Source organism: Varroa destructor, unplaced genomic scaffold (assembly GCF_002443255.2).
Source record: "Varroa destructor unplaced genomic scaffold, Vdes_3.0 BEIS01000004.1, whole genome shotgun sequence".
NCBI lineage: Eukaryota > Metazoa > Arthropoda > Arachnida > Mesostigmata > Varroidae > Varroa > Varroa destructor.
In genome coordinates, this window is record NW_019211457.1 from 42,075,941 (window position 1) to 42,102,760 (window position 26,820).

The 26,820-nt window shown below is 40.8% G+C and overlaps 2 protein-coding genes across 12 annotated transcripts in view; both read right to left on the minus strand.

The window, feature by feature from the left end:
• Positions 1-2,490: 2,490 nt before the first annotated feature.
• On the minus strand, positions 2,491-8,864 carry beag (IC cytokine homolog beag). The gene is made up of 12 exons (XM_022804697.2): positions 8,462-8,864; positions 7,911-8,145; positions 7,443-7,588; positions 7,111-7,258; positions 6,673-6,787; positions 6,247-6,350; positions 5,925-6,055; positions 5,414-5,671; positions 5,020-5,261; positions 4,475-4,595; positions 3,993-4,149; positions 2,491-3,390 (listed from the first exon to the last, which is right to left on the minus strand). The coding sequence occupies exons 1-12, from the start codon at positions 8,509-8,511 to the stop codon at positions 3,277-3,279; spliced, it is 1,821 nt and encodes a 606-aa protein (XP_022660432.1). The 5' UTR covers positions 8,512-8,864; the 3' UTR covers positions 2,491-3,276.
• A 7,220-nt stretch (positions 8,865-16,084) lies between these two features.
• Hmgs (hydroxymethylglutaryl-CoA synthase) overlaps positions 16,085-26,820 on the minus strand; it is a 130,486-nt gene continuing 119,750 nt past the window's right edge. For all 11 annotated transcript variants that reach the window (XM_022805480.2, XM_086987347.1, XM_022805473.2 and 8 more), the window contains 3 exons: positions 24,919-25,470; positions 24,377-24,519; positions 16,085-20,153 (listed from right to left, as the gene is read on the minus strand). In XM_022805480.2, the coding sequence (XP_022661215.1) occupies positions 20,088-20,153; positions 24,377-24,519; positions 24,919-25,470 (761 nt within the window). In that variant the 3' untranslated portion in view covers positions 16,085-20,087. The remainder of the gene's footprint in view (positions 20,154-24,376; positions 24,520-24,918; positions 25,471-26,820) is intronic.

Sequence of the window (26,820 nt, forward strand, 5' to 3'; positions counted from 1 at the left end):
TAACGTCGAAGCTAAACGTATCTTATAGTTTCAATATGAAAACAATAAGTATTATTAGATAGATGCCTATATTTTGTTATTATTATCATATTCAGCAGAAGCATGACTGATTTAGCATACTCAAATTCGATTAAATTTTTATTATCGGGATGTGGTCCACATATGCAGAAAACAGAAACGTGAAGAAAGGGTATTCACATATATACATAACAACATTCAAATACTTCTACGATGTCGTTTATAGACAAATTAGCGCCACTCATCGAACCAGATGCAAAGCAACGATCGGCATACAGGGTTGCGCTAGCTAATGCCCACTAATATTTTTTGTATTTCATGAATTCATCACAACGCTATCCAGTAAACTACCGATACTCTCCTTAGCACAGATAATTACATAAATTCTGCCAGAAAATCATTCGTTTGACTAGAATTTATGCCAGGTTTTTTCGGCCACGCCTTGAATGTACATAGGTTAGCAGCTCCAACAGCTTGATTAAGTGCATTCCGAACACCATAATCCGTTTAGCAATCTTTTACGGAGTTGTTTTCTTAGGATATTTCCTAGTCCCTTAAAAAGCAGAAATAATCAACGGCGGATATCTACTAGCCACTAGAAGGACGTATTTCGTAACTGCTTAACAAAGGAATACCGAACTATTTATACAACTCAAGCATCGCCGACCAGATGGTCGATACTTCTTTTGCGCCTTAATATATCATTACATGGAATGATTTTGCGCTGTCCCGCACTTTAACTGGATAAACGACAACACTTCCAGTAGACGCTCGACTTAGAGCATTGTTGTGAAGAGCATCATAAAGCACTGACAAACCATAACCCTACTCAATAGACCCTACTACTGCTAGTCATTTAGCTCATATCGGAGTACTATGAAAACTGCAAAGAACGTCATCGTTCACACAAAATCGTCCACGGAAGTTGAGAAGAGCATGCCTGAAACAAAAACCTTCGTTAAGGAGTCATGGACAAAAATCCGCATCTTGCTTAAGTGCTTCAATGTGAAACGCTTCATGGAAACGACAGCAAGATAGGGTTGTGTTTACCATTGGACAACCTTTTTTTACCGCTGGCTTTCTGGCTATTAAGTGTAATCGAACTAGCATCTGCAATTAGGCATGCTCCATTTCAATAGCTTTGAGACGTTCGACTAAAGTCTCATTAAATGTTGTAAAAAAACATCTATCTAACACCAGGGTGTTTGGGATTTTCTCTGCTACCTAGCTTTGGAAGCAAATACTTGTTGAATAACAACTTGTGGTAAAGAAGCCACCATATTTGCTAAAAGCGGACCAAAAACAGTGTCGGCGCAATGCTTACACCAACCGTTCAGAACTAAACAACAGAAAATGGAAGATAGCAATATATAACCACTGATAAAACGTATACTCTTTACCACACATCTTAAGGCGAACAACGTCGACAGAGCGAACCAAGGAAGTGGGTCGCAAGCAATTAATTTGAACCACATGGGAGATACTTAAAAAGAAAAAAAGGTGGATTTTGCTGTCACTCTCGCTAACCACCGAAAAGGTTTTGCCGCCCAAAACAGGATCAACGTGAGCTACAACAAATTGGCTTCTTTTTCGTTCTAAACCAGTGTTATTTAACCTAGTCCATTTTTAATGGTCTAGATTCCGTGTATGATGAAACTCGCACGTATTTTACTATACTTGTATGACATTGTGTTTATAGGTTTTACATTTAACATAATATTGGCAATAGTGAGCGGAACACTACTCGAAACAAAAGCAACACTTAAACGTTGACTTTTCCATTTATATTTCAATGAATGATGCATTAGATCATTCGAGATTATATATCATTGCGTTACGACCTTGATGCTGTAAAATATGTTTCGTCTGTTGGAATGTACTATGCGTAAAATGTGCAATCCCTCCTACATACGTAGTTAATATCCTTTATAATCAGGTTTATTAAGTTCATCGCTCTTCAGTCCCCGTCAAGTTTCATGATAAGTGAAAAGCCTAACCATCCGCCTATCCAAAAGTGATACCAAATACTGAGAAATTTATTGAACCGCTAGATTAGTTGTGTGACTCGAGTGCGCTTGATAGCGAACTCACGATCTCGAAATAGTCTTACAAAGAATTTATCGCGGGGATTAACTTTGTCATTCAGTAAATAAAACAAGCTACAAGAGGACGTTCTTACAATTCTTCCGTCTTAGCCGAAATTCGGAATATTGTTCGAGAAACATCCCAATAGCAGAACTGCGTACTTTCTCTAGCCGCTAACTTGATTGCGAAATTAGCCTACCTTTAAGATTTTGATCCTCTTTAAAAGGCTTTCAATACCTTCAAATACATTTCAATTATACATTTATCCTATTTGTTAAGCGCGGTATGCCCGAAAGTTCTGAAAGGCCCCGAATTTGGAGAACGTGATATTTTGTAAATAAAATGCTATTTGAATTAATTTTTTAAATGAAATGAAGACTTTCCCAAAATGTTTAACCCAAAAACAATTTATTCTCATAAATACGCATGTTATTGACGTCCATAACAATACAGGTTATTTAGCCTCAAATGATCTCAGTTAGGCCGAAGTAAAGTGATGAATATGGTCGTAGTGTTTACATTATACTTACAATTTTTTTATATGTCACAATAATATCGTCTGCAGTCTGCTATAGATTCCAACAGCTGCTGTTTCTCAGACTTCAGTTTGTCCACTTGTTTCTGCGGGGCAATAATTCACACTTCTCGAAACATCCTAATGTTAATGTTCGTCTTTCATCTAATCAGATTGCTACTTCCGATAGTTTCCACTTGTAACGGCAACAAAATCAATTTTAGCCATTTTTTTTTTTCTAGTTTTACTAAATGTCTCATCAACGTTTCGTAACGCACCTGACTTAGCTTTACATACATAAATTATTCACTATTTCTATATGCATAAAATATGTGTATCACCTCCATCGTATTTTAACAGGCTAGACCTCTGAAACGGATCATTTCAGATAGGGACCACTTGTTTTGAAAAATTTAAATTATTGGCTATATAACAATGCGGAACAGGTGTTCGACCCACTTCATCTTGAGAAAACTTGATTTTTTAATTTTTAATAATCTTTTCAACACAGATAGCTCTGTTAAAACTTGTATTATGTCTGTACAGTTTGAGTCAATTACTGGCAAACTCTTCGTAGCTTTATTCACTTAAAGTTCGTTAAGAATTATCATATTTTTCTGCACCTGTGTATCTCCTTTGCTTAATTCTTCCAATGCTGCTTAGTCCTCGTAACGGGCTTGTTTTCCTCCGCTATTCCCTCCACTGTCTCCAGCTCGTCGTTTAGCCAGAATCTGGTTGATCTGCTGCAATTCCCGATCTAATTTCATCTTATCCTGTTAAAACAAAAATGTAATTATTTAGCAGTCTGTCCCACGCACTAATAGTCATACAAAGTAATTGATCTCTATACCACTTATTTTTTTGGAGAGGTTAGTCACACCAGCGTCGTTCATTAATAGTTCGAACTCATCATAAAGTGTGCCAGCGAACATGTGGATGCCAACTGAATCAGATACAAACGCTGTTATACTACCAACATGACTTACTTAAGGGACTTACATCGTACTCGGGTTATCAAAATATAGAGTTCAACAGTCGGCAGGTACAATATCAGTGCTACAAGCTTCTACGATAGCACTTGAATTCGGTAGTAGCTTCATAGACAGGCTTAAAATGCCATACCCGCTGTTTTAAGTAAAGGAAAATAGTTATATTGGCGCGTTTAACAGCGTACAACTTAGTAAACTGGCAATAACGACAGTTTTAAGAAAAAAAAGAAACCAATATTTGAAAATTTTATTAATTTTAAATCAAAACAATTTTTTTCATTTTTTGAGTTTTCGGGCAAGAGTGCTGATGAAACAAACGTGATAGTAGTTGGATATCCAGTTCTCCATCTCTGCAGTATAAAGTCAGTAAAACTGTGCGTTCTTACCTTCTTCTGTCCTTGTATCTGTTGGCCTTGAGGACCAGCAGCACCTTTCGTCCTGCGTCCTTCAGCCATTTTAACGCCGTATTGAAACGCAGCTTTAGGAAGAGCTTCTTTGCGGTCCATGTAAGCCGCGTATTCTTCTTGTGACTCGAAGTCCCATCTGAAGAACACGGCCAAACAGGAAGCCTGTATATGTAGTTACAACCTTTTCGTCTACATTTTCAACTTGGTCATTAGCAAGACTCAGAAATAAATATATCTAGTGAATGAAGCTTATGCATACATCGTATGCCTGGTACACCAAACGGTTGTATTTTAATTTATCTGATTCAAGTTACTTACGTAAATAAAGTTGTAAGTTGCTAATTATTTCAATTTCAATTTTGCTAATGATAATCGCACTAAGGTAGAGAAGAAACAATTCCAAACGCGCAACTTGAGGAATCATCGAGAGCGCAAAGAAGTCTAAGACATGCAAATCTTACCTGTTTAGGGGACCTTTTCGCTTCCCGTTGTCCATTTTACTCAAGTCCTCTTCTTCGTCTGAATCCGCGACAGCGTCATCGTTCTCAGGCATGCCGGGATAGCATTCGCTATAATAATCCTCTATAATTCGAGATAGAACATCATGTAATACCAATAATGCATTGATAATCATTCTGGTCAAACGAAATCGCGCCAAGAGCTAAATTGAAAAAAACCAAATACCCTTTACTAAAGATCATTAAAGATCAGCTGGGGATTAAACTAAGGTTTCATCGTTTTGAAAATAACACCAGTCACCGAGGCTACCGATAATAATAATAAATGTAATGATTTTCATAATTGTATAAAAATTACTGTTATTACTATTAACCTTCAGTTATCTCAACACCCTCGGCGCGCTAACTTAAGCAGTTGAATCTATGATATGTTAATGGCCATGCTATAGAACCTAGCCACATGTACTCTCTATTTGCTTTGCTTTTACTGAATTTAAAACAGGTTCAGCCAGATATTATGTTTATGTAACCGTCTTTGGTTGACCTACCTTGTTGTGTAAGTCTCGCCAGCTTGTCTTTAAACCGACCACCGGATTCTTTACTGTCTTTGTTTGCATCACTCGCCTGCTGTTGAGTAGCTTTGAGAGCAGTTCTCAAAAGAACGTCTGATTGCGATGACTCGAACGTTTTCTCCGTAACGAGGTCATCTGTCGAAGATGTAAAATAGCGGGAGGCTGCCGGCCGTTTGCCGTTCTTTTCACCTCGATCTGCGCGTTCACCGCGATGATCCCTGTATGGATAAAGCAGAAGAACACAACGACATTTTTATAATAATTATAATAAGATTAAATTTAACACATTTATTATAAAAAATCTTGTAATTATTCCAGAGAATTCTTTGAGACATTAGCACTGTAGAATAACAGCTAAAATTTTAATTACCTGAGTCTATCTCGGTCATCCTTTTGATCCATAGGCGAGGTTTCTCGACTTGGGGAAGCTCGACGGTTTTTCCTTGTCGCGCCACCTGACTCTCGTTGTGGATGGTATTCACCTACATCATCGAAGATGCTAACATTGTCCCGAGCTACACTTGGATTTCGTGCCCCTTCACCTTCCTTCGCTTTTGGATCGGTGCTGTCCCCGGTTCCCTTATCGACTCCACCACGTTTCTTGCTTTTACGAATACTTAGGCCGGACCTGAAAACCAGTGCAGAATCAGTTTGTCTATAAGATTTCTATTTTAATGAAATGACCATTGAAAAATGATCTACTATGCTGTGCTATGCTCTAGCGATCTGAGACTCGCCACATTAAAATTACTTGCGTATTAAAAATGAATTTCAAAATCGTAGAATTAATTCGAGATAGACTATTTTACTGCTCCAAATTGTCGTCATCGAAGGAAATAATGGTTAAAGTGAGCGGTACTACTGAGTAACGTTACACCTACCTGAGGTATCCTAAAATTTGGGTAAGCTTGTTGATAACAATGTCATTTGTAGTGAGGGTAGCGGATGCAAGGGCCATTTGTGGGCAGTCTTGCTTACTGCGAATTAGTGCAGTCGGAATATCGCCTTCCGCCTGAGGAAATATACAATTAAAATGATAAGTTATAAAACAATGCGAATAACACAGCTTTGAACGGAACAAAAATATGGTCCTGCTTTTCCTTAGTATCGAAGTGCGCACTCATGGAGATTAGACGTGCCTATCTTTATACAGAAAGAAAGCAATTTTCGGGGGAGATTCGTATAATCTTGAAAATAATGTACCTCATCCAATTCAATGACGTATGCCATTCGGTGGGGAAGGAATAATTCGTTACGTTCGACCCTCGACGATTTTTGGGAAAATAGTAGCCGGTTGATATTCTTTGCTGAAATGTATCACACAAATACGTTACTCGTCGCTCTAAGCCAATTTAGATTATGCGAATTGAAGAACCTAATCGTATATTTGTTACCCTTGGCCTCTTGCACATAGTTTCATAGAACCAGCTATTGCATTTGGTCTGAGCGTCTTTGAAAATAATAGCTCAGTAAACAGTTTTATCAAAGCTACCCTCTTTTGCAATGAAAACAGCTTGAAAGACAGAATTCAATTTATGTGTGAACGTGCATGATTAACTTGTCTACTATACGATGTATTTAAGAACTGCTGCACCTTAGAAGACTAGTTTGTTTATTAATACAGCTTACCCATGGCAGTCCTAAACATCAGTTTAGTCTGCTCCTCAACTTCCTCTTTAGCTCGTTTATCCTGCTTTTGTTTCTCTTCTTGCTTTGCCCGAAGCGCCTCCTCAAATTCATTTTCCTATACATTAAAAACAAAAACAAGTCACTATGTACATTATACTTATTACTCGGTTTAGGACACTACTCCAGGCTACCGTATAGTGTAGAATACGTTTTTAACTATAACCTCTACCACTCGGCCCTTTGAAGATAATTACGATACACGTAACAATAGCAAATTGTTTAGTTGGTTAGTACGTGCACGCTCAACTACTCTGGTGCTACATAACTAGAGGGTCTGGAAGGTATACGCCTTCAATTAATAACAACTTGAGGAACAAATGCAAGTCTTTTACATAACTTTTCGTAAACTTTGTTCAGTACACAGTATATGTATATTACCTCTTTTTCTGTGGCCTCAATTTCACTTCGAACTTTCTGCAACAGGGCGTAATCGAGACCTTTCACAAGATGGGTATGTTCCATGTCACCACCCAAGAACTTAGATTCTTGAATAAGCTGCTTCCGACGTTCAGCTGCATTTAGATTTCTGAAAAAAACATCATAGCTTATTTTTGCCAGCATTTTAAAGCCTGCTGATTTACTACCGTCTCAGCGCAGCTAATAACAATTTTGTAATCTTGACAATCAACTAATTTTGTTAAGAAGTTTCTAGTTATTCTCAACGTTTACTAATATATAGGGGTAGTATTCCAGTAATAGGTTTCACTGACGATTTAAGGTCGGGCGCAACTGCATGGTATCCCGCCGCGGTGGCCGAGATTGATTCATCTGTGGGAACGGTTTCGGTAGTCGCGCCTTCTCGTCTCTCTTTTGCACGATCCCTGTAACGAGCAGCTAATTCCGCCAATTTGTCATCCTGGAAAAATTGCAAAAAAAATAAATCCGTTTGTTTGTCCATCCGTTACAATCTGAATGCGAACACCGCTGATTAGGACGCGTCAGAAGTGGAGGGTAAACTTCTGACAATATTCATTTTCATTTTCTAGTAGTCTTTATTTCATCATCTGATAAAAATGAAGTAAAAACGTAATGTTTGTAATCTCGCCAAAATTAAATCACGAGTTTCTTCTAACATTATATTTTGCCTGTGTAGACTGCTGTAAAGTTGTAGCGATATCGTGCAGTTAACAAACGATATAACTTTGGGATAGAAAGGCTCAGTTTTTTAGCAAGCTTACCTCGGCTTTACGCAAACTCGCATAATACTGTTTTTTCTTTTTTCGCTCGGTGATGCTATGCGACGGAGTAGCGGAAGCTACACCCTTTGGTGCCGGAGCCCCCATAGATCCTGGTGCCGAAATTCGCTCTGAGCGTCCTCCGGTTGAGCCTGCACTCCCAGCTGCCGGGACGTTCGCCCTCGGTGTCATCATTAACTTACGGAAATCGGCATTTGTCATGTTACGGGACGGCGTACTGTAAACAATTCAGACATGATAATATTATACCGTGGATTAACTTCGCTTTGAACGGCTCAGAGCGAAGCTGTGACACACGAAACGCCGTGAAGGCATAAGTGTGCGTTTCGTTTGTACTTACGCATGATAATTCTGTTGTTTATAACGGCATAAAAAGAACACTCGTTCATGCATGGGTAAAACTGAGTTGTTTGTCATGACAAATCTTCATCTTCGACGAATCAAACCTTAGCCAGTAAGCTAAATACCCTGTAGTATGATGTACGTATGAAAATGAACAAGGTATGTGTAGTCGACCTTTCGCCGATACTCACTCAGGCACGGTCGTATGACCTGACGGTGCTAGTGGATTGGAAAATTCCATTTTCCTTAGTTTCGATCCTTCAACAATATTGGTACCGATTCTTTTGACACTGCACCCACAGACACGATGCGGCGAATCTTGATCTTCTTGTTACTTAGAGACAGAATCGACAAACAGCCTTAAGCAGTATCTGAGCGAAGCAGTAAATGTAATTGTTCTGTCTACATTTAGGCGACGTATTCTTCTAGACCAAAATAGACGCACGAACCGTTAGGACCATCTGCGGTGCAAGCAGTACCGAGTCATGCAAAACTGTGTGATAAGAGTAGAACAAACTAAATATTGAAATTCGGAACTCCGGGTAAGCGTTCTCTTGCACATCATAACACTGCGCTGAATGTTCTGTTTTGACTTGGCTCTCTGCTAAACACCACACACGCACAACCTTGTTTCTGGTACACTGGATCGCTCAATGCGGAGCGGGTTTTTTTGATGTTCTTTAGATGATAGGTTTTCGTATATGACACTGACATCATACAAAAAAAATATAGGAAAACGCTATACACATTTGGAATATATTTATGTTATTAGTATATATTTATTATACAGATATATAACAACATAATTTTTATCCTTTTATGTTTGAAAAGATATTCTTAATTTCGATCATATATTCTCGTCATGATAACGAGAATCTATGATCAAACGCGAGAAGAATCAGAAGTTTTTTCAACTTCGTTTACAACCAACTCTCCCGGAGTTTTGTTGTTTTACGCCTCTGATTCTACATAGGCTTTGCTTATTTTGCACAGAATTGGTCAATAGAAGCTCGAGTTGACCAGCGCATATTTTCAAGTGTCCTTTTTGTAATAAATCTCTTTTGTCATTTATATAAGCATGATAGAAGGACCCACCCCTAGCACAAAAAGTGATAATCTTCACAAAATTTGCTGACATCTGTTATAACATGTTTAAGAATTAGCCCAGTTAGGATCGATAAAGCCTTCTCGATCGTAGCATATAACGAATTATTTTCTATATTTTCTGGGAGGCGATTATCATATCCAGCATGATTATCCTGATGGTTTTAGTGCCAAAACCCAGTTTGTTAATGTTTGTGTACAGTATCAATTTTAGAATGGCAAATCGCCAGTGTTGACAGATGAACGGTTACCCGTGTTGCATGTTTTGCTTTAGTCACTATGAATGAAATGACGCTAACCTACATAGTAAATCCTATTTATATTGAAACAGCCTACTAAGATCATCTTCATCGATCAGCAAACGGTCTATGCTAAGTTAAGAATATTACTTAGAATTTTATATTGCTTTTCCGTGCGGGGGTCGCACATGCTGAAATGCAGAGCTCTCATCTAAATAGTTTGATAGTTCCAAGACAGACTTCGTCGGTAATGTTCCATAACTAGCAAGGCACAGATCTTCCATTGTTAACACGATTACAAGAAGCTAGTACGTCCGCTCAGTGGCTTGTCCATTGATAGCCAATATAGGTAGACAATTGCTCTTTATTTACTAGAATCAAATAAGGTCGAAAGTCATTGTGTAATTTATAACACTTCCTGAGGGTAAAAAAAAACTTGAAACCCTTCCTACGTTTCGAAGAAGGCAATACTGCTCTGTTTTATTACGTATCATACTCTTGCGATTATGATGCCTGTGCATACGTTAATGATTTCTTTTTATATTAGTTATTATTTTGTATTTCAAAAAGATTCAGTATTGCTTATGGCTGAAACAGTGAATAATCTGGATGAGCACACGTCATAACTCTCGAATAAGGCTTATGTCATACACTGAATATATATGTCACCTTTAAGATTTCGTTTTATGCTGACTAATTGGCCAACCATAATGTTGTATAGCCACGATATTCTTCACTCTTCAGCGAAAGTGGTGCTGCTTAGCAATGTCATATTCAGTCAGTAAATATCTCTGAAAAAAAAATAGCAATATTCTGCATGTTAACTTGTTGCTTATGGTAGTTCAAAGATATTTACTTCATATAAAGTACGTTAACTTTTGTGCATAGTGAAAAATCGATTTTTTTTTTTCGATTAAGTTGAACGCTCGTAAACTTTAGCTCGAGTTACCTTACACTCGGTGTCTTACAAGATGAATATGTAGGATGCCCGTCTTCTTTGAAGAGCAATTGAGGCTGGGGGTTGAGAGGAGAATGAACAAAGTGCATAGACAACTTTTTAAGCAGCAGGACAAGTACTGTTAATTTTCCTATGACTAACGCGTATTGCGAATACTTTTCGGGTTTGGTGAGGCGATGCGATGATGCGGTTGATGTCACCGCACGATTGGCGCGCTGTACACACTGCCTTCGTTATGAATGTAATAGAGACCCATTGTTTCGTACCTATGGCCCTGTACGTGGCTTAATTCGGTTTTAAGATTTAAGGCCATTTGGTCTTTAAAAATTCTCTTAAAGTTTTAAAAGTTTCTTTAGCACTGTTGTCAACATACAGACGACAAAGTTTGCTTGATTCAATGGATATAATGTGACAGGTTCGACATTATAAGTGCCTCACGTTTATTTGAACGCGTAATCATATGATATACGAAACGCTTCAATGTAAAAGGGGTGCCAGCCTTTTTGAGCTGACGCATCAAGATTGTTTCATAATTTCGCGTGGAAGAAACAAAAATCTAGCTTTTTGCTATAAACTTTTCTAACATAACGCATATTAAATGTATGATACAAAATACCTTGGGATCTCAATGAGATACCAGTTACATGTAATGTTTCGGTGAATTAAATCAATAGACGATAAGTGATGATCAGCGAAGTTCCTTGAAGCTTTGTGATGAGCTTTAAGGATATAATTTTTGCTAGTCACCTTACTTACCTTTCCACAGAAAGTTTCCAAGAGACTATTAGTTCATTAACCTAATCGTGTTAGGCATGGAGATCTACGAACTAAGCTATTTATTTAATAGAGACTGCCTAGTTTCCCCCTGCTATTAACTTTCTATCTCTACTGCCTTGTAGGCAGGCCGCTCCGCTTCTGCACCCTAATTCGCACCGCTTATCCAACCTTATGCCATGTTCACTGTTTTCGGCGCTTTCAGAAGGTCCTTAGAATTATTTATAGGTATATGAATATCCAGGTCAATCTGAAGACAAAGCAAGTACGTTGGTTTCATATTTTTTTTTGTCGTCTGACGCACACAAAATAGTTCACCCGCCGTTAGTTTCATGTGCCCCTAAGATCAGTTTTCGATGACCATTTGCGTCTAAGGTTTACAAAACAGGGATGTATGAGATTCTCGCTTGCTGGATGGTGGTTTAATAAAGTTTTTTATATGATTTTAACAAAATGCAGCAGGCTTCTGTATAAAGTCGCATACGAAGCCATGAATCGATGAAAGTCCAAGTTGAACACATCTTATTTATATGCCGTTGTTGTAAGCAGATCGCTCCCTTGAGAGCAGTGCCCAGTGTATACACCCATGAAATCTTTTGTATCTTCACGTCCGACTTCCGCATCTTCTCTTGATCCTATTTCGAAATGCTCCTACCTTTGATTGGATGAAGTTTGTTATTTATTTTAATATACCCGAAATTAAACACACTCTAATAAAATAAACGAGTATATATACGATAAACAGCAGTTCCACACAGACAATTCACGCAATAATTTCAGTCAGTACTATCATTATTATTATTACTATTATTATTTTATTAGAATTTTATTCCGAGTTTGCCGTGATGTATGACTATGTAGCAGACTATTCCTAATAATTGATTTTAATTCACTTATTTTGATGAAACTAACTCGTATTTATCGTAGATTATCACCCGCATTACATATTACAGGTTTTTAGATTTCCTGACATTGTTCACTTATAAATATTTTACGGCGAGAGTTGTCTGGTTCCATACACGCGCCATTAGAATTTGTTATGCAAAAAAAAATGATTCCGACGATTCGTTCACTTTAAGATGGAGGCAAATAAAAGATTAGCTAACTTTAGTTCCTTTTTATTATATACGTCATAAAGCACAATATCCACCGCTTGCTAATTAAAATAAATTTATTTTGGCGACATTGATGCATGTTAGACGTCGCGAAAAATTTTTGGCCGCCCACACGAAGAATACTTTATTATGACGCCCAGCTACAAACAGACATGTTTATTGAACTTCACCCGTTTGTACTTCGTCTGCTAGCTTAATCATTACCCTCGTCGCCATCGATCGACGTATATCCAACGTAATGACTGTAAAGGTCTTCTCAACATAGGACTTAAGTATTTGTTTCTCGATGCAAACGACTAAACAAAACCACAGTGGATTCCGTTCGTTGCCTTTTGTTCTGCTTCCTATGCAGTAATTTGTTTACACCGCTGTAAAACGACCTTCATTTTCCAGAGTTGATCGAACTTCTTGCGAAAGGGGTGAAAAATGGAGTCACCAAGATCCGCTGGCCAGGATTATCGAGACGATAAACAGTATCGGAAGAAAGCCTGATATACCCTCCGTTGGAACTCGGCTCTAGCAGTAAAACAGGTCTTCTAGACCTGTTTTATTGCTAGAGCCGATAAATGATAACGTCTACCATGATGTTTCCGAGAAGTGATCGAGTCAGTGAGTAATTACATGTGGGAAGCCTCTGGAGACAGCTCGAAAATCTATTTAATCCTGTCTGAAAAGCCGTTCGGAGTTTTAGGCAATAGGAAGTGTAAGCATGAATTGCGCTGCATATTTATATTGTTAGTTTTTTATTTAGTAACAGATCTGGGCTAAAATTTGCCAAATGGTTTATATAAGGGGTGAAGTAGGTCAAAATATCTATGTAAAACCTAGAATTTTTATCTTCTTTAGGATGCGCGAAACGAGCTGAACGAAGATCTCGCCTAAAACGGGAGTGAGGCATTTAAGGGAATCAAGGACTACCCTTAATCAGCCGTAGCTGTGTTATTGTTGTCCTCGTTTGAAGGCGGCCTGGGGACTAAATTAACATGCTGGTATCGCTGTAAAAAAGCTGGAAGTTCGTACAGAGTTTTCTGAGATTGTGTTTCGCATATTTTCCAAACGTAGAGGAATTTAGTTCTTTGCCAAGCTTATTTAGAAGCCACCGTTACTTAATTTGCGCTTAACTTCAAAAAATTTTGGCGCTGCTAAAGCGGTAGGGATGCATCTTGTCGACAAAACTGTCGTGTGACTCAGGTCTTGGGCTAAACCACCAGGTAAAGACAGCAAACCATAATGTTCAAAACCTTTCACAAGGTGAACATAAAATTAGTCGAAAGCACTCACTAAAGTAACAACACGGTAAAAACCGAGTAGAGTTACGATTTCGATAGCAAGATACATAACCAATTTATAAAAGCTACTAGCAAGTTATATTTTGCTTTTTTTTGGGTATTCCTGGTCCGTTTTCTACCAGTGTGAAAAAAGGCAAGGTGCAGTATAAAAGAGATGCTTTTTTTCTGAATAGGTACAGATTCCCTTGCTTATGATAATTGGTGAGCTCTAGGAAACCGTGTCTATCGTAGCACTGCAGATATAAAAGTATTTGTGAAGGGAATGATTGCGTTTTAAGAAGGTATATTCATGTTTAGACTTTGGCCGATTTTCGACTATTCCTTATTGTGGGATAGTAGTATTACCATTTTCAATGACACTAGTCTAAGTAACTGCTAATATGAAGTCGGGAAAATACTGCTACTAAAGAGCATTACCAAGTAAGACATCGATAGACACAACTGCCATTGCTGTATATCGAAACCTGTGTTAGGACAGGGACCTGTTAAAGACGGTCTTGGTTTCTGTATAGTACTTGTCATCACGCCTATAACGATAAAAGCTATGATTCTCCCCATAGAAGGCTGCCCCATCGTGGCCTTGGATAGATCCCAGCTGACTTGCGTGATTAAAATCGGTCAAACTTGACAAGTGCACGACTGATCAGGCTACTACAGGCTAAAAAAGCCCACATTTAGACGGAAGTCACTAACGGTCTGTAAGCCAGCCTACTAGCTTCTCGGATCATCCTTCTGTATCATGCGTCTGCCTGTTGCATTGCTATTTTACTCTCATCGCCACGCTTTATTACCAGCACTTCAAATTTGTAATGATATCATATATTTTTTTTCTTGCCTACTTTTAATATTAGATTAGAATTTACAGTTAGGTGGCGAAAATCGTGGCCACATACAGTAAAAACCTACTTTCGGGACAAGTCACATTGGCGATATCAAATCTACAAATTGCAAATACCGGGCGGACTCCTATAATCATTAAAGTATTCGTTCATCCACCATTACCGAAGCGGTAGATGTTAGGGGAGTGCCGTATTTTCCGCGTTCACTGCACTGCATCGTAAGCTTGGTAGTGAGAGCAGCACCACAAGCCATCCGTCCGTCCTGCACAGCGCGCCTTATACACTTTATTTAGATTTGCAAGACGATTCATCACGGTATAATGTCGAGTTATACCGTATGGTATTATAATCATGGCGTCGAATCTATTTTTCGCACGCGTTTTTAATAATGGTTTTCGTCCAAACGTTATATATATATATATATATATATATAGAAGTCTGCCGCAAAGACCCTTACCAGTTAGCTGTATGCTTTAGGCGGTCATTAGACACCTCATATAAACCTAAATCTACCTCTTAAGAGCCTAGTTCTAAAACGTTATTCAAAGGTGACATATTTTGAGACTGACTCAAAAAAAGCATCTCATATATTTGAATATCGCTATAGGATATAAGACAGATATCCAAGGAGAATATCCTGATTCGTTTGTTTCGACAGCAATATGACATTAAACATAAACTGATGTTTGCAACAGGGAGAAATTGGCAGAAAGCGAGATTTCCATCGGTGTCCCTATGATGAGCATCTTCCAATAGGTAAATAGTTATCTCGTTTTTTAGGTGTAGGTTCTTTTTTTCAAAAGTACTGAAAAACTTTCTCGGAAAAAGCATATTGAGCTGCGCTGCCGGCCTACGTCTGAGGTCCTTCTTTCCTGATTCATCGAGCAGTGCATTACGCAGCAAATGTAGTACAATCTACTGGCAGGCGTGTGAATTGCCATGTCTACACCTGGGCAATCGCAGAGCTCGCGAGTACTACATTTTCTCTGTATAGCGCGTCATGTCTCGATGTTCTTATCGGAAAAGCTTTGAGGCTATCTACGCTGATTTTCCCACGAATCATCATTCTGAGGGTTGTCCTGTGTTTGAGATTCTCGTGTCTGGCTCAGAAACTCGTCATTATGTTCGAGTGTGTCCTTGCGCTGTTTAGGAGATGTAGAATCGGATGGCCGATGTTCTGTACACCCGACATTTAGGAAAACTGTTAATAGAAGATAGATGAATGTCGATATGTCTTGCATGCGTACAATAGCTTGCAACATGCATGATAAAACGATATTAGAATACCTAATACTGAACGCTACTACTCAACCTTTCCAGCCTGATGCTTCCAATCGAATTTGAGCGCGTTAAGTTACTACAGCTTCCACGAAAAAATCGCCCATATAGCGCTTATTCAGGGAAGACCTGAGTTCTATTGTGCCCTCGATGTAGGTTTTTCTGTCTATTGGCAGTGTGTGTACATTTAGCTACAAGAATGAAAGCACAAATTCAAATAGACTTGGTATACAAAAGGGTATTTATTTCTGAGAAAAGGTGTTTGTTTATGAAGTGACAAAATTAATTTAATACTATCAGTTATTATTATTTGTTATTATCATCGTCGTCATTATTATTACTATCATTATTATTTGTTTTCTTCTTTTCTGTTTGTTTTTCTTCTATTTAAATAAAAATCCTAGTCTCTTATTCATTTGTATGCGCAATACAGTAACGAACATTGGAAAGACCTTTTAACAGCTTCATAAATATACCGAGGAAACATCTTTTTTCATTTTTACTCTCTCTGCGTATGCCACCGACTCGTTTCGTATCGTCCCGGATACATAGCATTATGAGTCAGCCTGGTGCCGAAGAATCATGTGTCCACGTTGACAAGTCCTCCCATGTGCCTCAGCGTGTCACACCGCATCCCATGTTTGTCTCCTTTTCTACTTGTGCTTCTTCTTGTTGTTACCGTTGCCATCATCTTTAAAACTTTAGGTGCACGGAACCTGAGCACACCTCAGCTCCGGACACGTTCTGGTCGAGTCCTTCAAAACTTACCTCTTTCAATCTGTTGCATCGTTAGTATTTGTGTCGTTATCCGCATTACCGCCTTTGCCATCATCATAATGACAGAGTCTTTTTTTTTTGTGACTTCGACTGTCCCACGTCGGCGGTGAACACAGTTTGTCGTTTATACCTTTCATTGCTTACTACTAGCTAACCACTCTGAACGTTCAACGAATCCTGCCGGCTCATCTTCATGCTAACAGACGATCTAACTACTCGATGTTTGCATCTCAACGCCATATCTCAATCTCAGCAGCTTATTAAGCACAAAAGAGTTTTTCAATATTAGCACAAACGATCCACCAACGTCATCTTCGTCAACTCATCCTGCCCCTTTCGCGTTCATTTTTGATTAACTGATCTGCACGCGTACACGCTCAGCGTCTGGATTCGTATGCAATTTCAATCCATCTTACAAATATGTATGTATATATATTTTTTAGATATAATGTTTGTTTTCATGTTTATCTAAGCCTCTCTCTCCCTTACCACCTGTTTTTCATCTTCTATATTTTGTCGTATGTGATGAATTCTTTCCCGACCTGACTGCTTGCGTTTGGCCGAAAAACAACTTGATCTATTTCATTATATTCAGATTGACACTATATAGTATAATCTTGGTTTGTTATGTTACTGGTCTTCGGGTATTGTTTGGGGTTGTCATTGCCGTGGTTGTTTTTACTTTTCACCACGACGCCTCATTCTGACAAGTCGACTAACAAGACTGGTCGTATTAACGCTTTTGGATGAGTCTGTTTGTCAAACACCGGTCAGTTTTATTGTTGTTATCTGTAAATCATTAATTATCGCCAATTGATGATAGATTTCTATCAAATTAATGCCACGCTTATTATCATAACAGGTAGCTTCGAAATTTGTTTTTTACTGTTTTGCCATCCGCATCATTTAGGCTTGGTCTCTCGAATCGCTTGCTACTCTTGAACGCAAACCGCCTATACCACTTTCTTAGATTTACCATAAGCACAGATGTATCATATACTAATCTTTTTTTCTTTTATACCAATCGCACATCTGTCCTGTATTGTACCGTGCTTTTGTTTTTAGTGCTAGTGTTTTGTCCTTACAAGTGCCAAGTTATTCGAGATTCATATGGGGACGTTTTTCAGAATACACAAAATTTTATTTTGTCTTCTTTGCCCGCCCTGTTACGTTTCTCAGTTTTCCCTTTGCAATAACAAGAATGCCGAAAATTTCATCAATTAATCCATCAACATTCTAGCACTTCCAACCAAAGTCACCGTTCGTTAGCTCCCTCTATCAGCCCCTCGGTTCTCATTGCTTTCGACAACTTCAGAACTGCCACAAAACATCGATGCACACAGAGAGGATGGACATGTTCTTGGCTGATTAATTTTCACAGATTGTCTGCTAGTTTATTTATACCTGAGTGTAATTGCGTTAACTTTTCTGCTAGTGGGTGTCTGCACATGAGCCTGTGTGTGTGTGTGTATCAAACGACCATACTTTCAAAAGGTTGGCTGGTCATTGTAGCTCGAGCGATACCAGCCGCTACGTCTGCAACTCATGCAATTGTTAGTCAGATGCAAGAATATCTGGTAAAAAAATGAAGCTCGTTGAAGCTTCGTTTTCAGTTTGTCGTGCATCATCAGCATCATGATCGTCAGCATCATCACTATCACTGGTCCTGCATTTTTCGTTTATTGAATTTTTTTCTTAGTTTTTTTTTGTTTTGGCCTGCATTCGTTTTTCTGCGTCTGCTGAGTCCCGCCTATTTAAAAATTGATTTAGCCTCGCTCTCACGCCCTAATCGTAACGTCTGACGAAACTGATGGTGGTAATCACGGCTGACTGATTGCTTTCTTTATACTTTTCGGTTTATTGTCTTTGCTGCCTATCTATCTGTCTGTCTGCCTGCTGGTCTGACATTTGATCATTCCTTTGTTAATTTCTTTCTCGTTTTCTACTCAAAGTATCCTATATATTGTTTATATTTGTCATCATCCGTTCATAATAAAGTCATTTATAACAAGAGTGTCCCTTATCGTTTCTCATGTTTGTGTTACCAAGAATCACCAGGGGTAGTCTAGGTAGCCGTTAAGCTATAGTTAGCAAAGTAGTTACTGTTAGTTCGTTAGTACTTCTCTCTCTAGCTCATATGTTCTGCAGCATCGTGTCCTACACAAATGGCGTACGCGCGTCGTCGTTCTGTGCATTGGAACAGGTCGTCGATTATGCCTGCTACAGAACTATTTTTCGTCGACGGTGGCAGTGAAATCACCTCCCGTATGCCACCCGTATGTGCGCCTTTCACCTTTTGTTGTTAAGCTGTTTCCCTTCAGCACTTGATTGCGCTAGAAAAGCCCACTTTATCACCCTTGCTCGTTTTCTTAACATATGATATTTCGTTGAGCAGCTATGTTCCTTTAGCAGTGGAAACCAGCGGCCCACGGATAGTTCAGCGTGAAAACCCACCTTAAAAGAGATCAAGGCCGGCTTTCCTATCTTCGCCCTCTATCACTGTTCTGCTGCTTCTTCTTCTATGTTTTCTGTTCATTAGCACTCGAGCTACGACCTGGGCAGGTGCTAAAACAGCGAGGCCAACCTGCGTTAATCATCCTTCAATCAATTAACCCGCAAGTAGAAAACGAATGGACTCAAATGTATTTGTTGCCAATTTTTCTGTCCGAGGTCGCATCGATCAAAACACACGGTCTGTGACAAATCAACATGTCGGGCTTACTTGCGCTTTACTTTTTTTTCTATTCGTATTGCTATTGTTCATAATGCGGTGGTTCTCATAGTGGTGCGTAGCGCTAGCAGTAGTCAAGTGTTTTACCAACTAGAAAAAAAGTTGCCAACCCCGCCCGGTCCTGAATGCATCAGCTATTATCATCATTTCTGATACGTCTATTAGAAACCGCCGACGCTCACGGCCATATCATATTGCCATTTGTCCACAGGCCTTCTTTGTCTACTTATTTGCTCACGTGGTCGCTAAGTTAATCGGCTGTTTGTTTTCGTTTGTGTTAGTCCTCTTACCCTCGTTTGATCCGACAGTCAGCTCGGTTAGAACTTCTTCTAGTTCCTGGCATCCTTATCGCCAAGTGTATCTCCAGCCAACTACCACTGCTAACTACCTTCATTGTGTCTCTAGTTATGAGGTCCTCCTACGATCCGGATGCTGCTGCGTCTTCTATTGCTGCTGCGGCTGTCGCTGTAGTGGTTATTTTCCTCCTGCACCTGTACCCCTGCGGTTTTTCTTCCCTGTTTCGAAGTCGTCGTTCGCGTGGCCCCGTCGTCTTCTCTAGCGCCTCGTTCGCCACCTGCACAGGGGCCTTTGGGGGTCCCACAAGGATCCTTAACATCGGCTCGCTTTATCAGGAAATCTTACACAGCTTAGAGAATTTGGTTCAGCAGTGGGTTGAGCGGCCGGTAGGGACCCCAGGGACCCTCGAGGAGTCCTCACGTGCGAAGGGGTGTTTCGGCACAGGCAGAAGCGATGCCAGCCACGTCCTTGAAGCAACCCTCCTGTGATGTAATAGACAACGAGACAGCAAAACGGCGGAACAAAAACAATGTGAACACGGAGACTTCAGTAAGGAAAATAACCAAAATCAAACATAACATACTAGAATTATAGTGTTATCATGATACTAAATATGGATGTTATTATTTTTTTTCTTTTCGACAACAGGAAAAGAGGTTCGGCCTGCGTTCAAGTTTTCCGCGCTCTGTTTTTCCCAGCTCCAAAGTGGTTGATACAACTGGTGGTGCCGACGAGATAATGCGTTGGCAAGATATGGCATGTAAAAAAAAGGTGGCCAAGCGGAGATAAAGCTATGCTTATCTCGCACGAAAATGGGTCTGTACGAATAGAAAGCAAACGTTTTCACAACTCGCTAATGAAGACCGAGGCCATAGCAAATACGAAGCCTGGAAGACATAAACACTGAAGATTCATCGCAGTTCACTAGGCAAATTTGCTTGATTCTATTCTAATATAGGACGAAATACATACGCCATTATGTAAGGTCTCCCTTGTATTTTGCCATTTTTTTTCTGTTTCACTAACATCAGGTTGCAAATGTGAATAGACGCAACTCAGACGGTTTAAACGTTTACGGTCATTATCCTGAACGAGCAGCTAAACTTTAATTTACGATAATCAACAAAATCTCGTTTCCGCAGACTGCTCGTCGTGACGCTTCGGTGCACGCTCGAATTTCTGCCAACCGAATTATCTCTCCAAAAGGCAAGGCTGCACCCAATTCACTTTGAAATTACGCCTTCCTCTTTCTCTGGGATATATTACTTATTCTGAGGCTACTTCAGGTCCATGTTGTTGGTTTGAGAGCACCACGAGATCCTTCAAAATCGATACTAGAGCTTCTTGCATCTTTTTACGTCTAGTATCAGTGCCATGCGAAATCATGCGCATAGTCAAGAACTCATGTTTAACAGCTAAAAGTAATAACTAGCCACTTTTTTAGTTCCCTAAACCCATCAGAGAGGTTAGATACTTTTCCTGCTATTAACACAAACACATCTTGCGTGCATCTTCCGTGTGCGCACGCACGCATTTGAAGTAAGATATAATGCTACAGCATTTATATAAGATGATTCATAATTACAAAAGATACCTAGATTGATGGATACACGCTGGAAGATTTGCAATTACACCGAAGTTAACTTTTACGCCGACCAGAACTCCCAACAAATTGTTTCTAATAGTGACTATATGCAGAAATCTGTTAGGAACCGAGGAAATGTACGCGTGCTTGGCAGCACGACGCTAGATATCATTTGATTGCGAACTACATCGAATCGCTAAAAATAAGGAAGATAAAGGCCATTAGAAAAGGCAGTCATTGATTGCAACTGCTGCGCGGTTCCTTCGAATGAAGTAGATGTACACTTCAATCGGACTTCGCTGGCTCGAAAACCCAATACAAAGATCCGCTATGATAAGGTATTTGTAACTCGTTTAACTACCGGTAGCTGTTGCAATGTAATCGTAGTGTCAAACGCTACTGCTTACAGTATAAAGGCGGACGGGGCGAGTTGCCTCGCCAGCAGCCCATCAGTGGGTCAATGTAGTTTTTTCGTAGCGGAGGTTATTTTGCCGTACTCAATAATACTACTGCTACTAGCACAAACAGCCCCGGCACTAGCAGCCACAGCAGCAACTAGCGTGGACTAGATCGAAATAGTACTGAAAAAAAAATATTTTTAGGTCGTAAACCTTTCCTTAAGGCGCTGCGCGGCTACTTGTGGTGTTACTGCTATGTCTGTTGTGTCAGAAAAAAACGAATGAATAGACGGAACTCGCACGATTGGTCGGCTGGTCTGGAAGACTCTGTTGCGCTGTCGCTGCTAGTACTGCTTCTGAAAGTAGGGAAAGTTGGCTGCAGCCTTACTGGCATAGTCACTGGGTATGCAAGTAGGAAAAGTGGGGCTACGCTGGAACAGGCCGCGCCTGTGTAAGGGACGTGCGCTCGCTCAGACAAGAGAGTTCCGACCGGCAGCTTCCTGACTGAAGAGGTCGGCCTACGAGGGTTGAATAGTAGCAAGAGATTCTGCGGACCAACAACCACCAGATGACGCGTGACAATGGGAGGGACAACAGACAGAGAGGCTTCGCGTTACATCTAAAGTTTGAGTTGTGGAGTTGAATCCCTAAAGTTGGCATCCGGCGGCTAGAGTTTTCCGCCAGATCGGTTTTCCTAACCCCTAGCCTTCCTTTTACCCATACCCTTGACTGTAACTGCTCAGTTCGGGGCCACTGAGTACGAATTCGCTGACTCTATCGCCACGCCACACTGGATAGGTGTGGCAGCCATCGCTGTCGACGATGCCAGGGCTACGGTAGTGGTTAGGGGAGTGGTGAGGTGAAGCTGGACTTAAGGCATGCTGTTGCTGCTGTTAGGAAAAATATGCGGGTCACCGTTCTTGACCACCCATTGCCCAACATAACTAGCACACTTTAATCTTAGCTTCTCGGAATTAAGTCACTTTAATAAAACCGCTGTGGGGATTGCTGGCCATATCGAAACACTGCTATGCAATTGGCCCCACTGCAGTCCGGACAAGCTTCTCTATGAGCGTTGTATCCGTGGTAGCATGGATTACATAATCGTAGCACACGACAACCTTGTCATATAACTGTTTCTCGCTTATTAGCAGCGTCTATTACTCTTATCTCAAATCTATTACTCTTAGAGTTGCAATAGTACAGCGAAAGTCACTTTGATCGTCTAGCGATATACTACCGCCTACATATGCTATCATTGTTTGTTATGGCCACTTAGCCGGCGTGTGTATAGCCCAGTTTGGGATAAAGGGCCGGCCGTGTATGTAGGTATAAATGATCCACCTGTTTAGCGTTAGTATTTTTCGTTGTCTAAACTATGCCTTTTGTATTAGCGTAGTAGATTGCAGCGCAGACCAGGGAGCGGCCAAAAGCCTGCCTGCCTGCACTGCGTCTGTACGGTGTTGGTAAGGGACGTCTTGGCGATGTGAGTGCTGGGAAAGCTGGGGCATAACTTGGAAGCCCTTCTATCGATACCGTGATAGATTAGTGTTCCGGATATTAAATATATGCGAGCAACTCTTAATGACCACCGAGATAGGCAGACACAGAAGAGAAGAAAGGAGGAATATGGTGGTAGTTCTGTCTGTTGTTGACAGCTGCGACTGACACCAATTATCTCAACCGACCACGAAGGATGAGAATTAATCCTTCATCTTCTGGCCGTCCACCAAACGAAAACAGAATGAAGAAGAACGACATAGCCAAGAGACTCTTCGAAAGGCGGCTACTGGCTCAAATAACACTTTTCATGTGCTCGAAAGCACGTGACAATACGAGAGTATATTACTCAAGAGGCAAACCGTTATGATGCTACCCCCCTTAGCATTGCTTCGTTTCAAATCGTTCCGCAATGCGTATTCCGCAAGCCAGCTTTAGCATGTTCAGCGGTGGCGTATTTTCACCGGACAAAAGATACATAGACAACGTGACAATGATTATCCCGATTTTTCGATTCGTTTCCACGAATCGCGAGAAACAAACAAGAGTTTTCTAGTATTTTTCCTTCTCTATGCCTAATGTAACAGCCTAAAGGCGCATTGAGTTTACACGAACTTCGAAAGTAATCGATAACTGCGTCATGCTTTGACGCTCCAACATTTGGAAGTTATGTACTTCGATTAATATGAGATTAAATAATTGCAAAGCAGACATTATTTTCAAGCTTCTCACGAATAATATGTGCATATGTTTGTGTCTGTTACAAATTTAAGTTAAGAAGTCTTAAAGAGGCAGGACACAATTACCAGGTAACGCCTAATATGACATGAAATACTGTTGATCGACGGCTTCCAGTGTACAGATTATTCGAAATTTGACCATCTGCTCTGAAAATGTTGTAATTATTCCAAGATGGTACATTTTTTTTCTCTCTAAAGAACGGTGTGTTTCATTTTTGCTTTTTCGTGTTTTTGTTGAAAAAGCACTTAAAAACCCTCTGACTAGGCAACAATATCGCCGACAAGCTGATACAATCAGTTCCGGTTGTACTTTGCATTTTTTGCCTCCTTTTTTAGTTCTTTCGCGTCCTCTCTCTCTCATACCCACACACACACACTTGTTCCTTCTCCCTCTTTGTCGCCCTTGCCCATATTTTGCCTCATAACTATACAAAGCGGCTTTAACTCGGCTGGCGTAGAATTGTTGTACCCAAGTCACATGCCTTGATGGCGGATCCGTTGGAGAGGGGCTGACTGCTCTTGAGCGGCTTCCGTAGATACGTGCGGCGGTGCATTTCGTCAACGTGGGTCAGATACCACGTCCCGCCAGACAGCCCGTCCAGGGAGCCACCCGGCGTGTGCGGAGCTGAAAACGGCAAACAGTTCACAATATAAACAATTTCATAATATCAGTGCTAGTGGCGTATTGAAAAGTCTGACCTTATAGCGTCCATAATCGACGTGGAACGTAAACGTAGTTCACGGAAAATATGCGTTGAAGCATTTGTATGTACATACATGCATGCATGTACGTTTATGAATTCCGCAAATTCCAGAGAAGTATTTATAAATGTTGCCGACTGGCATATGGGTCCGTTAAAAATAACGTACAGGCATAAATATCCACAGTGTTCGACTATCCGTTACGTCTGTCTTATTGTTTCCTATTGTAACTAATATAATTGGAATAATCGTTCAAGTCGTCGCAGGTTAACGTACAGTGATTGAGAAATAGTTCAAGAAAGACGGCGAAACAAGAACTCACCGAGGTGGTGTGTCTCTTGGCGATGCTTCATAATAGCAGCGAAATCGGTGGGTGATACTTTGATGCGCTGCGCGAGGCGATCCTTTAGATCAGTGAGGCTGTCGTGGAGAGCGCGCAGAGGCGAGTCCTTGGTCACGTCGTCGATCACCCGCAGTGAGAAAAAGGTCGCGGCAGACCCCGAGCCATATGAGAACATGCCGAGCCTCCTACCCGCGATCGACTCAATTGGCGTATTGCCGAGATACGAGGCCAAACAGGAGTATAGCGATGAGGTGTAGGTGTTGCCTACCTGATTCGAGATGAGTAACGACGGTTTGGTCTTGCGTTCGTAGGTGTCTTTCGACAACGCGATGAACGCCTTTTCGACGCCCCGATCGAAAATGCTCTCCTCGAGTTTGACATCCTTGAACGGTGCCACCGACTGGTACTCTTCCCCCGTCGGATGCTGTAGGAAGTCATTGAGCACGAGTCTAGCTAGCGATTTTTGAACCAGTTTGCCGTACGGTGCGTGAAAGATGAGCGCGTCAAAGTCCTTCAGACGAATCTGGGCTCCTGCAACAAACACCGCAAAACCGGGAATGTCAAACAACGTGTTAACCCAAGTAAGTCGCCGACACAAACAGAGCACAACAAACACACTTACATGTAGGAAGGCCCAGGCAAGACAGGTGACAGCCTCACGTAAGACGAAAAACGAAAAAGAGCTACCAAGCGAGATAAAGAGACCGCACGAACGCATACACCTACACACTTGTTTGTATACACGACAAGTGTAGACGCCATTGATGCCGGCCAAGCCAAAGCACTGGATGTGCTAACCTCAACACAAGCTTAACAAAGGGCTGTCTTTCGACAAAAAATTTGCAACTGCGGCTTGCTAGAGCACGCAGTTGATCGGTCCGCTTCGTCCTGTCTCGATAGTTACTCTAAATTGTTCTCCCAGTGGATGCACGATGGCCGGATTCTTGGCGACATTCAGCTAGCCAGCCGGACTGTGCTAACTTTCGCATTCCTTGCAAGCATTAGTTCCCTGTTATCCCCTTGCCCCTGCGTCCTCTTTCTAGAACCTTCGTGCTGCTTGTATCTCTTTGCTAGTCCAAGCCGGCGACCACATGATGCACACTCGCGAGTCATACAGGACAATGATCACAAGGTCGGACCATTCAATGATACATCTCTTTTCGATGTAGATTCTCTTGGATCTTCTCCTCTAGGATCTCCCCCGTTCATCCAGCTAGCCAGTAAAGCTCCATCCGGCCATTCAAGTACCCCTTCGCTGTCCACGGGCAATCGAGGCTCTCACGGGTTCTGTTCCGTTTGTCTATTACGTCTCATTTCCTCATACCACAAAAAAGCCTTTCTCTTTCTCCGGAGACCGGGGAATCCGCCGACCGCAATATTTCGCGGCGACGCCGCTATCGCCACTGGCGCAGCTGCTTTTCATGTCCGCTCAGCCATCCTTCTCTGACGCGTTTGTGCATTCAAAACAGTTCATGATAGCGACAGTCGATCTGAAACCAGCATGGGAGATTCTGCAGCTGCGTCCGCTAGATTCTCCCTCTGCGTCGCGACTGCCATCGTTGTCAGAACAGATATCCCTTCAGATCACAGCTTCATCGCATTCTACTCCTGTATCATCCGGTGACAAACTGATGGAAAGGAGCGTTGTGGCGAGGAGCAACGCAGCCCGCAAAACTGTTGTGGCAAATACCAAATCCCCACGGCCCCCCTATACGTATTTAGTTTTTCTTCGAATAAAAGCCAGTAGTGAATTCGTATGTGTTAAGCCAATAACAATATCAAAGATGACTGGAAACCCCCACTGGCTAAGCTAGCTAGTTTAGCTTAAAAGCATGCTAGCCCAGTATATATACTTTCACTCTTCTTTACAGTCAGTCCACA